This window comes from Thunnus thynnus, chromosome 22 (assembly GCF_963924715.1).
Source record: "Thunnus thynnus chromosome 22, fThuThy2.1, whole genome shotgun sequence".
NCBI classification, from domain to species: Eukaryota; Metazoa; Chordata; class Actinopteri; order Scombriformes; family Scombridae; genus Thunnus; species Thunnus thynnus.
In genome coordinates, this window is record NC_089538.1 from 23,598,397 (window position 1) to 23,610,518 (window position 12,122).

At 35.5% G+C, this 12,122-nt stretch overlaps 4 protein-coding genes across 6 annotated transcripts in view; 2 read left to right on the plus strand and 2 right to left on the minus strand.

Annotated features, from left to right (window-relative positions):
- The window catches only part of LOC137174193 (zinc finger protein 850-like), a 343,824-nt gene that overhangs the window by 225,564 nt on the left and 106,138 nt on the right, over positions 1-12,122 (plus strand). The gene's annotated exons all lie outside the window — the stretch shown is intronic.
- Positions 1-12,122, plus strand: part of LOC137174201 (butyrophilin subfamily 3 member A2-like) — a 56,368-nt gene that overhangs the window by 23,289 nt on the left and 20,957 nt on the right. The gene's annotated exons all lie outside the window — the stretch shown is intronic.
- Positions 186-5,352, minus strand: LOC137174216 (type-2 ice-structuring protein-like). Of its 3 annotated transcripts, none has more exons than XM_067579396.1 (9): positions 4,832-5,352; positions 4,683-4,733; positions 4,376-4,489; positions 3,325-3,419; positions 3,173-3,211; positions 2,705-2,814; positions 1,833-1,967; positions 1,494-1,593; positions 186-594 (listed from the first exon to the last, which is right to left on the minus strand). In XM_067579396.1, the coding sequence occupies exons 4-9, from the start codon at positions 3,383-3,385 to the stop codon at positions 527-529; spliced, it is 513 nt and encodes a 170-aa protein (XP_067435497.1). In that variant the 5' UTR covers positions 3,386-3,419; positions 4,376-4,489; positions 4,683-4,733; positions 4,832-5,352; the 3' UTR covers positions 186-526. The 3 variants fall into 3 exon arrangements, with proteins under 3 accessions (XP_067435497.1, XP_067435496.1, XP_067435495.1); XM_067579395.1 differs by having other exon boundaries at positions 3,173-3,214; positions 4,832-5,351; XM_067579394.1 differs by having other exon boundaries at positions 3,173-3,223; positions 4,832-5,340.
- On the minus strand, positions 6,524-9,913 carry LOC137174209 (type-2 ice-structuring protein-like). Its single transcript, XM_067579386.1, has 7 exons — positions 9,862-9,913; positions 9,650-9,744; positions 9,498-9,548; positions 9,030-9,139; positions 8,153-8,287; positions 7,858-7,966; positions 6,524-6,932 (listed from the first exon to the last, which is right to left on the minus strand). The coding sequence occupies exons 2-7, from the start codon at positions 9,708-9,710 to the stop codon at positions 6,865-6,867; spliced, it is 534 nt and encodes a 177-aa protein (XP_067435487.1). The 5' UTR covers positions 9,711-9,744; positions 9,862-9,913; the 3' UTR covers positions 6,524-6,864.

Consider the following 12,122-nt stretch of genomic DNA (forward strand, 5'->3'; position numbering starts at 1 on the left):
AATTTTTTTTAAATGTATTTTAGGTTTAATTAACTTGAAATTATAAAATATACATATTTAAGTGAAGTTAAGGACAAAATTAGTTAATTCCACTAAATCTCTGAATGATATTTTACAGTGTAGATGTTGATCTGACTGTGATACCCATAATAATTGTTCCATTTAAAATAGAATTACAAACCAGCTTGTTTCATGCTTGCGTCTTTAATTTGCACAATATGAGACAGAACAGTTCAATCTCCAGAGTAAGAAAAAGCATTCTTTTCATAACATATTCAGTTTGGCACAAGACCTAAAAGACAATCCAGCTCCCGTTTGTGTCACTTGTTGCTTCCTTCCTTAAGTAGTTTTACAGTGATAGCAAGATAGAAAGAAAGATGAAAAATGATTTATAAAGCTGTTAGGTTATATATGAGACTGATGATAAAATGACAGATTAACTTGTGACAATAAACACAAACACATATCCACTAATATTTGTGCTTTTCACAGGTATTTCATGCCTCTCTTATCTGCTCAGGAATCATCAGATTTTCTTGGCACAGACTGATGGCCGGCGAGCATCACACCATAAATCATCCCAGCAATTGTCACCTGCAATTATTAAAAACACAGGACGTCAGCATGATTGTCAATCATATCATGTAATATTTTGATGCAGATGTAGATTAGATTATCATTTCTTAAAGGGGAACTCAGCTGATTTTCCACATCAAAGTCTGTTTCCAGGTTGATGAAAAAAGTCATATAAGCCTTTTGTGGCTCCAGAGGGAGCTGTGTGACATCTGATAAATTGTCTGTTGGTGCTGAATACTACAAGTGTGGGGGTGTGGAGTTAGAAAGAAGTGAGGTTACCAGACCCATGTAGCTTCTCCTCATCTCTGCTGGAGGCTAGCAGCTCCAGGCTACATTAGATTAACTACTAGGATAACACACCTGAAAGGTATAATATGTAACTTTTCTGCATTAAAATGTCTAAAAATGACTAGACCTATGTTATATATTTTGTTAAGTTGTGTGCGTATGTAATCCCAAATGTTTCCAACAATATTCAAACCCAGACAAATCCGTAATTTTAATCAATGTAATGGTCTGTTTCATTTGGTCACCTGTTAATGATGTAATTTCCCCTTTGTGCATGTGTCAGCATTGTGGTTGTCCACAAGAAACTGAAAGTCATAATGGATTTTTTACTCAGTTTTAAGACACATTTTAATGATACACTTTTTAGATCTTGGTTGTTTTTAACTATAGCTTTTAACCGGATGAAGGATTTTAATCATTGGACGTCTGGATCTTAAGTTATCAGAGAAACAAGCTGAGCCTATAGAGCCTATGGACACACAGGTTTTCCAGCAACATCATCAATGAAATGTTCATGCAGGCACATTTTTAGTTTTTCATGAAGTTACCTTGTTTTTGTCATGCATCCTTTAATATCTACAGCACTTGTACATAATCTCTCATGCAAAGTAATGTATTTCATGGTTTACCTCCGTAGTTCATCTGTAAACAGTGCTGCGTATTAGGTTCTCCTCTGCACCAGTATGAGTAGGCGAAAGGTGTGCCATCACTCCAGAACCAAACACCCTCCTAGAAGATCGAATAGAAGACAATTGACACATATAAATAAAGATAATCTAAATGTAAACACCACTCTAAATACCAAAAGGTTTGATATTCTTATTACAAGGTCTATTTACTTGATATTTCCAAAGCTTTTAGCCACATCTCGGGCCTTCCTCAGACAATGAGTGTCAAAGTACAATTTCAAAAGTCAAGAATGAACTTTCAAGCTCATAAGACATCTTTTGTTATTATACGTGACATACCCCATGGCTGTCAGAGCCTCCAATCCATGTCTCAGGAGACCCATGAGTTCTATCTGATATTATCCTCTTAATCTGGTTGTACTCCCGAGTTCCATGAATCGATGCAAGGTTTGCACCCTTGGACTGGCAGTTTTTCTACAGTAGAGATAAACAGAGAACAGAGTAGAGATGTGAATAGGAAGGTGCTGCTAATCTTTCTTTAAACAATATCCTCAATATCACTGAACACAGAAACACAGGACTCTACTGGTGTTATAACAATATGATAGGTCTATGTTGTGACCACCAGCTTCAATTATTTCAACTCTGTTACTGAGAAATCATGTTTTGTCTCTCATTTTGGTGGACAGCTAAAGATATGACAATACCCATGAGCCTCAGCTGCTGTTGCTATGGAGAAGAAGCCAGTCAGAAGTGAGAATCACTGCGTTAATAAATTGAAAACCCTTTGTTGTCGAAGTTGCAAACAAAAAGTGATGCCATAGTTGCAGAATTCACTCAAAAGTGATCCAAAAATAAAAACTGAGCTGATTTACACTGCAGATTGTAGTTTTTTACCTTCGATTTTCTTTCTTTTTTTTTTAAATCAAAGTACCAGATATTATCTAATGCAGCTGTTCATCTTGTCTACTGATGATTCAACTGGAAGAGTCTAATCTGTAGAAATGTTCCAACTGTTAGTCACCTAACATTGTCTATGGGGAAAATGAAGTGGGTGCGCCCAAAATACTTTGCAACTTGATAAAGCTGCCCAGAAAAAATAATAACATGAGTAATAAGAGAACACTAAAGTTAGATGAGGAAGTTACCAAGTGTGCAAGTCAAAGAAAATGTTGAAGTGTTCTTCAGTGAATACAAATCGTCTCAATTACCTCAGCTTGAGCCCAGGTCAAGGTTCGAGGAATGTAGAGGAAACAGCGGCCGTTGTACTCAGTCCAGTGGGAGGGACAAGATGTTGACCTCTTGTCAACACGATGCTCCTCTGAACACAAATGGTGGAGAAAAGTGGGTCACATTGACTTTCCAGACAGTGTGATGCACTTAAACCCTTACATTCTGACAGTAGCTATCCTACAACATGTTTGAATAGTGATTTTAGAATTTTTGAATAAACACGGATCAAATTTAACCCAGAAAATCATCTATGTACAGAAATATGTATCAGCTGCATAAAAAATATTTCCAATTTTGTATATTCAGGGTCATGTTAAGAAAAACATTTCTGGCTAAAAGAAAGATGTTTGTGGTGTTTTTAATACTCTCAAATGTAAACATGGGTCAAATTTGATCTGTAAGTGTTCATTCAGCTAATATTAATCTGAATAAATAAATGTATTCACCTTCTTGAATTATTGCCTCTGTCTCGTTGTCTTTCTCTGCTTCTTGAAGAGCTGGACAGTTAAAGACATCAGTTAGAGGTTATTATTAATATTATTATTATTATTTATTGAGGTCTAAAGACAAAAACACACAAATTCAGTCAGATACTCACCAGCAGCTCCAGCCAGAGCCATCATGGAACAAACGAGTACAGACACGGTCAGCAACTTCATGGTGGAGATGAATCAGACCTTATATGATGCTTTCCTTCAATAAGTATAGAGACAGACATGTTAGTGATATTTAAAGCAGATAAACTGTAGTGAATGATGATAGAGAACCAAATAGAAGAAAAGAGCGTGAAGAGAGAGAAGCAAAGCAAACCTGCTTTTGGATAATTTTCCTCCGTCTGAGTGTAGATGCTGAACAAGAGAAGGACCAGCTCTTATATACAGAGAATCATCTGTCCATCCATCACATAGTTTGTTTAAAGTAAATATTAGTCTTTTCATCCAGTGCAAACTGGTCCGAAATGGTCATGCCTCCCTGTTTTTCAGTACCATGGCGTAAAGATGACAAAGTGAACCGCATTCTGGACAGGATGTAACTAACTGGGTTGCCCAAATACAAATGGAGAGCGAACAAAGTTTAGGTGGGCAATTAATGACTATTTTCAATAAATCTGCTGATTTTTATTTTAATTGTTTGGTGATATCATCAGATGCCTTGTTTGTACTAACAACAGTCCAAAACCCAAAATATTAAATTTTTTTATTAGACAAGGAAAAGCAAAAAATTATAAAATTTGAGAAGCTAGAAACATAAAATAATGGCCATTTACTTGAAAATGTACTTACATTATTAATGAATTATCAAAATTGATTGATTGTAATACTTTTTTAATGCAACTAACATCAAATCTTTGGGAGATGATTACAATAATGATAAAGAATCATTTGAATGTTTCATATCAATCCAATCTGTGGAAATGTTCCAACTCTTAGTGACTTAATGTTGTCTATGGGGAAAATGGACCAGATGCGCCAAAAATAGCTATTCACACTTTGCAACTTGATAAAGCTGCCCAGAAAAAATAACAATGTGATTAATGAGATGACACTAAAGTTAGATGAGGAAGTTACCAAGTGTGCAAGTCAAAACAAACAGAATAAACAAAGAAAATGTTGAAGTGTTCTTCAGTGAATGCAGATCATCCCAATTACCTAACTTGAGCCCAGCTCAAAGCTCAAGGAACGTAGAGGAAACAGCAGCCGTGGTACTTAGTCCAGCCATAGGGAAAATATGTTGACCTCTTGTCAACATGATGCTCCTCTGAACTGAAATGGTGGAGAAAAGTGGGTAACTTCCAGACAGAGTGTGATGCACTTTAACCCTTACATTCTGACAGTAGCTACCCTACAACATTTTTGAATGGTGATTTCTGAATAAACACAGATTAAATTTAACCCAGAACATCCCCTTTGTACAAAATGTGTATCAATATTAATCTGAATAAATAAATATATTCACCTTCTTGAATTTTTGCCACTGCCTCGTGCTCTTTCTCTGCTTCTTGAAGAGCTGGACAGTTAAACATGTCAGTTAGAGGTTATTATTATTATTTTTATTATTATTTATTGATGTCAGTCAAAAACACACAAATTCAGTCAGATACTCACCAGCAGCTCCAGCCAGAACCATCATGGAACAAACGAGTACAGAAACGGTCAGCAACTTCATGGTGGAGATGATGCAGACCTTATATGACGCTTTCCTTCAATAAGTATAGAGACAGACATGTTACATCCTGATGGTGTGACTCAGTGCTGACTTTCTGTTTTGACAAGTGGCTTTCTTGTTGGATGGTTTTGGATCTGCCCCACTTTTAATAAGAATCTCTAGAGAAGTGAGTCGGCATTAGATAAATATAAAGAAACCTGGAAGCTGTTGGCCTCTAATTGGCTCCACAGAGGAGGTTGAAGAGTTAGTCCACCAAAATGACACACAGCTATAACTTCTCACAGTCCTCTAGCTGCATCTATGCATGGAGGTAGATTGGGATTCATTTCTTGAAGGTTTTAGATGGCATCGGAAGTTAATGGAGTTACGTTTGTGCAACTCAAAAATGAGTGCCCAAATGAACATTGAAACATGTTTTTCTTGCTGTAATCACTCCTCCTGTTCATACTGACCATTACAAGATTCCTTCATAATGCACTTACAATGTAGTGATGGGAGCAAAACCCACAAGCATTAATTTGAGCCAAAATGTATTTAAGTGTTTATCTGAAGCTAATATGAGGTTATATGCCAATATGTTTTCCTGTTGAGCTGTGGTGGAAGTATAGTAACAAAAACACTGTAATGTTGAAAGATATCTACTTGATTTGACTCATTTGGACGCTGAAGCTTCATATTAGCTTCAGATCAACTTTTAAATATATTTTTGTACAGAAGGAGGACTGTGGATTTTGTCCTCCATCACTTCCATTGTAAGTGCATTATGAAGGGATCTTCTAATGGTCAGTATGAACAGAAGGAATGATTACAGCAAGAAAAACATCTTTCAATGTTCATTTGAGCTCCTGACTGTTGTTTTAAGACACACTTAAAAAATTGTGAACCTGTCCTTTAAAGAACTTAAACAGCACTGTCTTTGCACTTGTAACTCTTGATAAACCAAAAGGTGACATGCTGTCACTTTAGGGACCATTTTCTTTAATAGAAAGTAGTTCTAATGAAAATTGCTCGCAGTGAGGTCGGTGGAGTAACAGACTTTAGATGCAAGAATATTTTCTTTTTCTTTTCCTTAATCGGTGAATGCCACAAATTATCTTTAATCACTCACACGTGTCACTGAAGAACATTTTCAACTTAATTCCTTTTACCTCCATTGGTGTTGGGAGTCATAAATATCATATATTTGATATATTTCTTACAGATTTTTTTGTGCTATTGGTAGTTTGCTTATCATTATCTTTAAACTATACTTAATATATAGTATATTAAACTATGTTAAGTTTTAATGTGTATATTGCAGAATAACCACACATCATCTGCCAGTTCAACTGGTTCTAAATAAACATCCTGGATTTAACTTCAACATCTCTGGTTGAGTTCTTACTGGACACAGTAACAGCAGGCCAGTTCCTAGTTAATCAGTTCATGTACTATTTTTCAGTAACATTTTTTTTTTTAATGTATTTTAGGTTTAATTAACTTGAAATTATAAAACATACATATTTAAGTAAAGTTAAGGACAAAATTAGTTAATTCCACTAAATCTCTGAATGATATTTTACAGTGTAGATGTTGATCTGACTGTGATACCCATAATAATTGTTCCATTTAAAATAGAATTACAAACCAGCTTGTTTCATGCTTGCATCTTTAATTTGCACAATATGAGACAGAACAGTTCAATCTCCAGAGTAAGAAAAAGCATTCTTTTCATAACACATTCAGTTTGGCACAAGACCTAAAAGACAATCCAGCTCCCGTTTGTGTCACTTGTTGCTTCCTTCCTTAAGTAGCTTTACAGTGATAGCAAGATAGAAATAAAGATGAAAAATGATTTATAAAGCTGTTAGGTTATATATGAGACTGATGATAAAATGACAGATTAACTTGTGACAATAAACACAAACACATATCTACTAATATTTGTGCTTTTCACAGGTATTTCATGCCTCTCTTATCTGCTCAGGAATCATCAGATTTTCTTGGCACAGACTGATGGCCGGCGAGCATCACACTGTAAATCATCCCAGCAATTGTTACCTGCAATTATTAAAAACACAGGACGTCAGCATGATTGTCAATCATATCATGTAATATTTTGATGCAGATGTAGATTAGATTATCGTTTCTTAAAGGGGAACTCAGCTGATTTTCCACATCAAAGTCTGTTTCCAGGTTGATGAAAAAAGTCATATAAGCCTTTTGTGGCTCCAGAGGGAGCTGTGTGACATCTGATAAATTGTCTGTTGGGGCTGAATACTACAAGTGTGGGGGTGTGGAGTTAGAAAGAAGTGAGGTTACCAGACCCATGTAGCTGCTCCTCATCTCTGCTGGAGGCTAGCAGCTCCAGGCTACATTAGATTAACTACTAGGATAACACACCTGAAAGGTATAATATGTAACTTTTCCGCATTAAAATGTCTAAAAATGACTAGACCTATGTTATATATTTTGTTAAGTTGTGTGCGTATGTAATCCCAAATGTTTCCAACAATATTCAAACCCAGACAAATCCGTAATTTTAATCAACGTAATGGTCTGTTTCATTTGGTCACCTGTTAATGATGTAATTTCCCCTTTGTGCATGTGTCAGCATTGTGGTTGTCCACAAGAAAATGAAAGTCATAAATGGACTTTTTACTCAGTTTTAAGCCACATTTTAATGAAACACTTTTTAGATCTTGGTTGTTTTTAACTATAGCTTTTAACCGGATGAAGGATTTTAATCATTGGACGTCTGGATCTTAAGTTATCAGAGAAACAAGCTGAGCCTATAGAGCCTATGGACACACAGGTTTTCCAGCAACATCATCAATGAAATGTCCATGCAGGCACATTTTTAGTTTTTCATGAAGTCACCTTGTTTTTGTTATGCGTCCTTTCTTATCTACACCACTTACATAATTACATAATTCTACATAATTACATAATTCTCTCATGCAAAGTAATGTATTTTATGGTTTACCTGAGTAGTTCATCTGAATACAGTCCTGGTTCCCGTGGTCATTAGGCTCTCCTCTGCACCAGTATGAGAAGGCGAAAGGTGTGCCATCACTCCAGAGCCAAACACCCTCCTAGAAGATCGAATAGAAGACAATTGATGCATATAAATAAAGATAATCTAAATGTAAACACCACTCTAAATACCAAAAGGTTTGATATTCTTATTACAAGGTCTATTTACTTGATATCAAGTAACTTGAAGTCAAGAATAAACTTTCAAGCTCATAAGACATCTTTTGTTATTATACGTGACATACCCCTTGGCTGTCAGAGCCTCCAATCCATGTCTCAGGAGACCCATGAGTTCTATCTGATATTATCTTCTTAATCTCGTTGTACTCCCGAGTTCCATGAATCGATGCAAGGTGTGCACCCTTGGACTGGCAGTTTTTCTACAGTGGAGATAAACAGAGAACAGAGTAGAGATGTGAATAGGAAGGTGCTGCTAATCTTTCTTTAAACAATATCCTCAATATCACTGAACACAGAAACACAGGACTCTACTGGTGTTATAACAATACGATAGGTCTATGTTGTGACCACCAGCTTCAATTATTTCAACTCAGTTACTGAGAAATCATGTTTTGTCTCTCATTTTGGTGGACAGCTAAAGATATGACAATACCCATGAGCCTCAGCTGCTGTTGCTATGGAGAAGAAGCCAGTCAGAAGTGAGAATCACTGCGTTAATAAATTTAAAACCCTTTGTTGTAGAAGTTGCAAACAAAAGGTGATGCCATAGTTGCAGAATTCACTCAAAAGTGATCCAGAAATAAAAACTGAGCTGATTTACACTGCAGATTGTAGTTTTGTACCTTCGATTTTCTTTCTTTTTTTTTTTTTAAATCAAAGTACCAGATATTATCTAATGCAGCTGTTCATCTTGTCTACTGATGATTCAACTGGAAGAGTCTAATCTGTAGAAATGTTCCAACTGTTAGTCACCTAACATTGTCTATGGGGAGAATGAAGTGGGTGCGCCCAAAATACTTTGCAACTTGATAAAGCTGCCCAGAAAAAATAATAACATGAGTAATAAGAGAACACTAAAGTTAGATGAGGAAGTTACCAAGTGTGCAAGTCAAAGAAAATGAAGTGAAGTGTTCTTCAGTGAATACAAATCGTCTCGATTACCTCAGCTTGAGCCCAGGTCAAGGTTCGAGGAACGTAGAGGAAACAGTGGCCGTTGTACTCAGTCCAGTGGGAGGGACAAGATGTTGACCTCTTGTCAACACGATGCTCCTCTGAACACAAATGGTGGAGAAAAGTGGGTCACATTGACTTTCCAGACAGTGTGATGCACTTAAACCCTTACATTCTGACAGTAGCTATCCTACAACATGTTTGAATAGTGATTTTAGAATTTTTGAATAAACATGGATCAAATTTAACCCAGAAAATCATCTATGTACAGAAATATGTATCAGCTGCATAAAAAATATTTCCAATTTTGTATATTCAGGGTCATGTTAAGAAAAACATTTCTGGCTAAAAGAAAGATGTTTGTGGTGTTTTTAATGCTCTCAAATGTAAACATGGGTCAAATTTGATCTGTAAGTGTTCATTCAGCTAATATTAATCTGAATAAATAAATGTATTCACCTTCTTGAATTATTGCCTCTGTCTCGTTGTCTTTCTCTGCTTCTTGAAGAGCTGGACAGTTAAAGACATCAGTTAGAGGTTATTATTAATATTATTATTATTATTTATTGAGGTCTAAAGACAAAAACACACAAATTCAGTCAGATACTCACCAGCAGCTCCAGCCAGAGCCATCATGGAACAAACGAGTACAGACACGGTCAGCAACTTCATGGTGGAGATGATGCAGACCTTATATGATGCTTTCCTTCAATAAGTATAGAGACAGACATGTTAGTGATATTTAAAGCAGATAAACTTTAGTGAATGATGAGAGAGAACCAAATAGAAGAAAAGAGCGTGAAGAGAGAGAAGCAAAGCAAACCTGCTTTTGGATAATTTTCCTCCGTCTGAGTGTAGATGCTGAACAAGAAGAGGACCAGCTCTTATATACAGAGAATCATCTGTCCAACCATCACATAGTTTGTTTAAAGTAAATATTAGTCTTTTCATCCAGTGCAAACTGGTCCGAAACGGTCATGCCTCCCTGATTTTCAGTACCATGGCGTAAAGATGACAAAGTGAACTGTAGGTTCACTGTTTGCATTCTGGACAGGATGTAACTAACTGGGTTGCCCAAATACAAATGGAGAGTGAATAACGTTTAGGTGGGCAATTAATGACTATTTTCAATAAATCTGCTGATTTTTATTTTAATTGTTTGGTGATATCATCAGATGCCTTGTTTGTCCTAACAACAGTCCAAAACCCAAAATATTCAATTTTCTTATCAGACAAGGAAAAGCAAAAAATTATAAAATTTGAGAAGCTAGAAACATAAAATAATGGCCATTTACTTGAAAATGTACTTACATTATTAATGAATTATCAAAATTGATTGATTGTAATACTTTTTTAATGCAACTAACATCAAATCTTTGGGAGATGATTACAATAATGATAAAGAATCATTTGAATCCATTTTTTGGTTTACTTTGGTACAATATGATGATTTATAAACTGAAAAATAAAACAAAAATCAAAACATCCAAAACCATACTCAGCATTATAGCTGCCCATTGGCAGGGCATGCATTTTTGTAATGATGTAAAGTCAACTTTAAGAAAATGAGTCGATTGAACAAAATGGAATTATATTACCAATACCCAAAATGCTCCAAAAATTTAATTGCACTCAAAACAACTGAGTTCCTTCAACAATTCATTGAGTTATGTTAAATTCACGAAAATGAGTGACTCCAACTTTTTTCCAAGATTAAGTTATTTTAAGCTACTTCTTTAATTAAGATTTACTGTTAGGCATTATAGTGGATTGGATGCACTTGGGATTCATAATTAGTTTCGACCCTGAAGTTTTGCAGTTTGTACCTTTGATTGTTTTTTCCATCAAAGTAGCAGATATTATCTAATGCAGTTGTTCATCTTTTCTACTAATGATTCAACTGGAAGAGTTCCATGTCAATCCAATCTGTAGAAATGTTCCAACTGTTAGTGACCTAATGTTGTCTATGGGAAAAATGGACCAGATGCGCCCAAAATAGCTCTTCACACTTTGCAACTTGATGGGATTCATTTCTTGAAGGTTTTAGATGGCATCGGAAGTTAATGGAGTTACGTTTGTGCAACTCAAAAATGAGTGCCCAAATGAACATTGAAACATGTTTTTCTTGCTGTAATCACTCCTCCTGTTCATACTGACCATTACAAGATTCCTTCATAATGCACTTACAATGTAGTGATGGGAGCAAAACCCACAACCATTAATTTGAGCTAAAATGTTTTTAAATGTTTATCTGAAGCTAATATGAGGTTATATGCCGATATGTTTCCCTGTTGAGCTGTGATGGAAGTATAGTAACAAAAACACTGTAATGTTGAAAGATATCTACTTGATTTGACTCATTTGGACACTGAAGCTTCATATTAGCTTCAGATCAACTTTTAAATATATTTTTGTACAGAAGGAGGACTGTGGATTTTGTCCTCCATCACTTCCATTGTAAGTGCATTATGAAGGGATCTTCTAATGGTCAGTATGTACAGGAGGAATAATTACAGCAAGAAAAACATGTTTCAATGTTCATTTGAGCTCCTGACTGTTGTTTTAAGACACACTTAAAAAATTGTGAACCTGTCCTTTAAAGAACTTAAACAGCATTGTCTTTGCACTTGTAACTCTTGATAAACCAAAAGGTGACATGCTGTCACTTTAGGGACCATTTTCTTTAATAGAAAGTAGTTCTAATGAAAATTGCTCGCAGTGAGGTCGGTGGAGTAACAGACTTTAGATGCAAGAATATTTTCTTTTTCTTTTCCTTAATCGGTGAATGCCACAAATTATCTTTAATCACTCACACATGTCACTGAAGAACATCTCTGTAAATTTTCAACTCAATTCCTTTTAGGCATGGGGAGTCAGGAATATTATGTATTATGTATATTTCTTACAGATTTTTGAGCTATTGGTAGTTTGCTTATCATTATTTTTAACTATATTTAACATAGTTTAATATACTATACCTCTCATGTGCTTTAAATTTTAATATGTATATTGCAGAATAACCACACATCATCTGCCAGTTCAGCTGGTTCTAAATAAACATCCTGGATTTAACTTCAACATCTC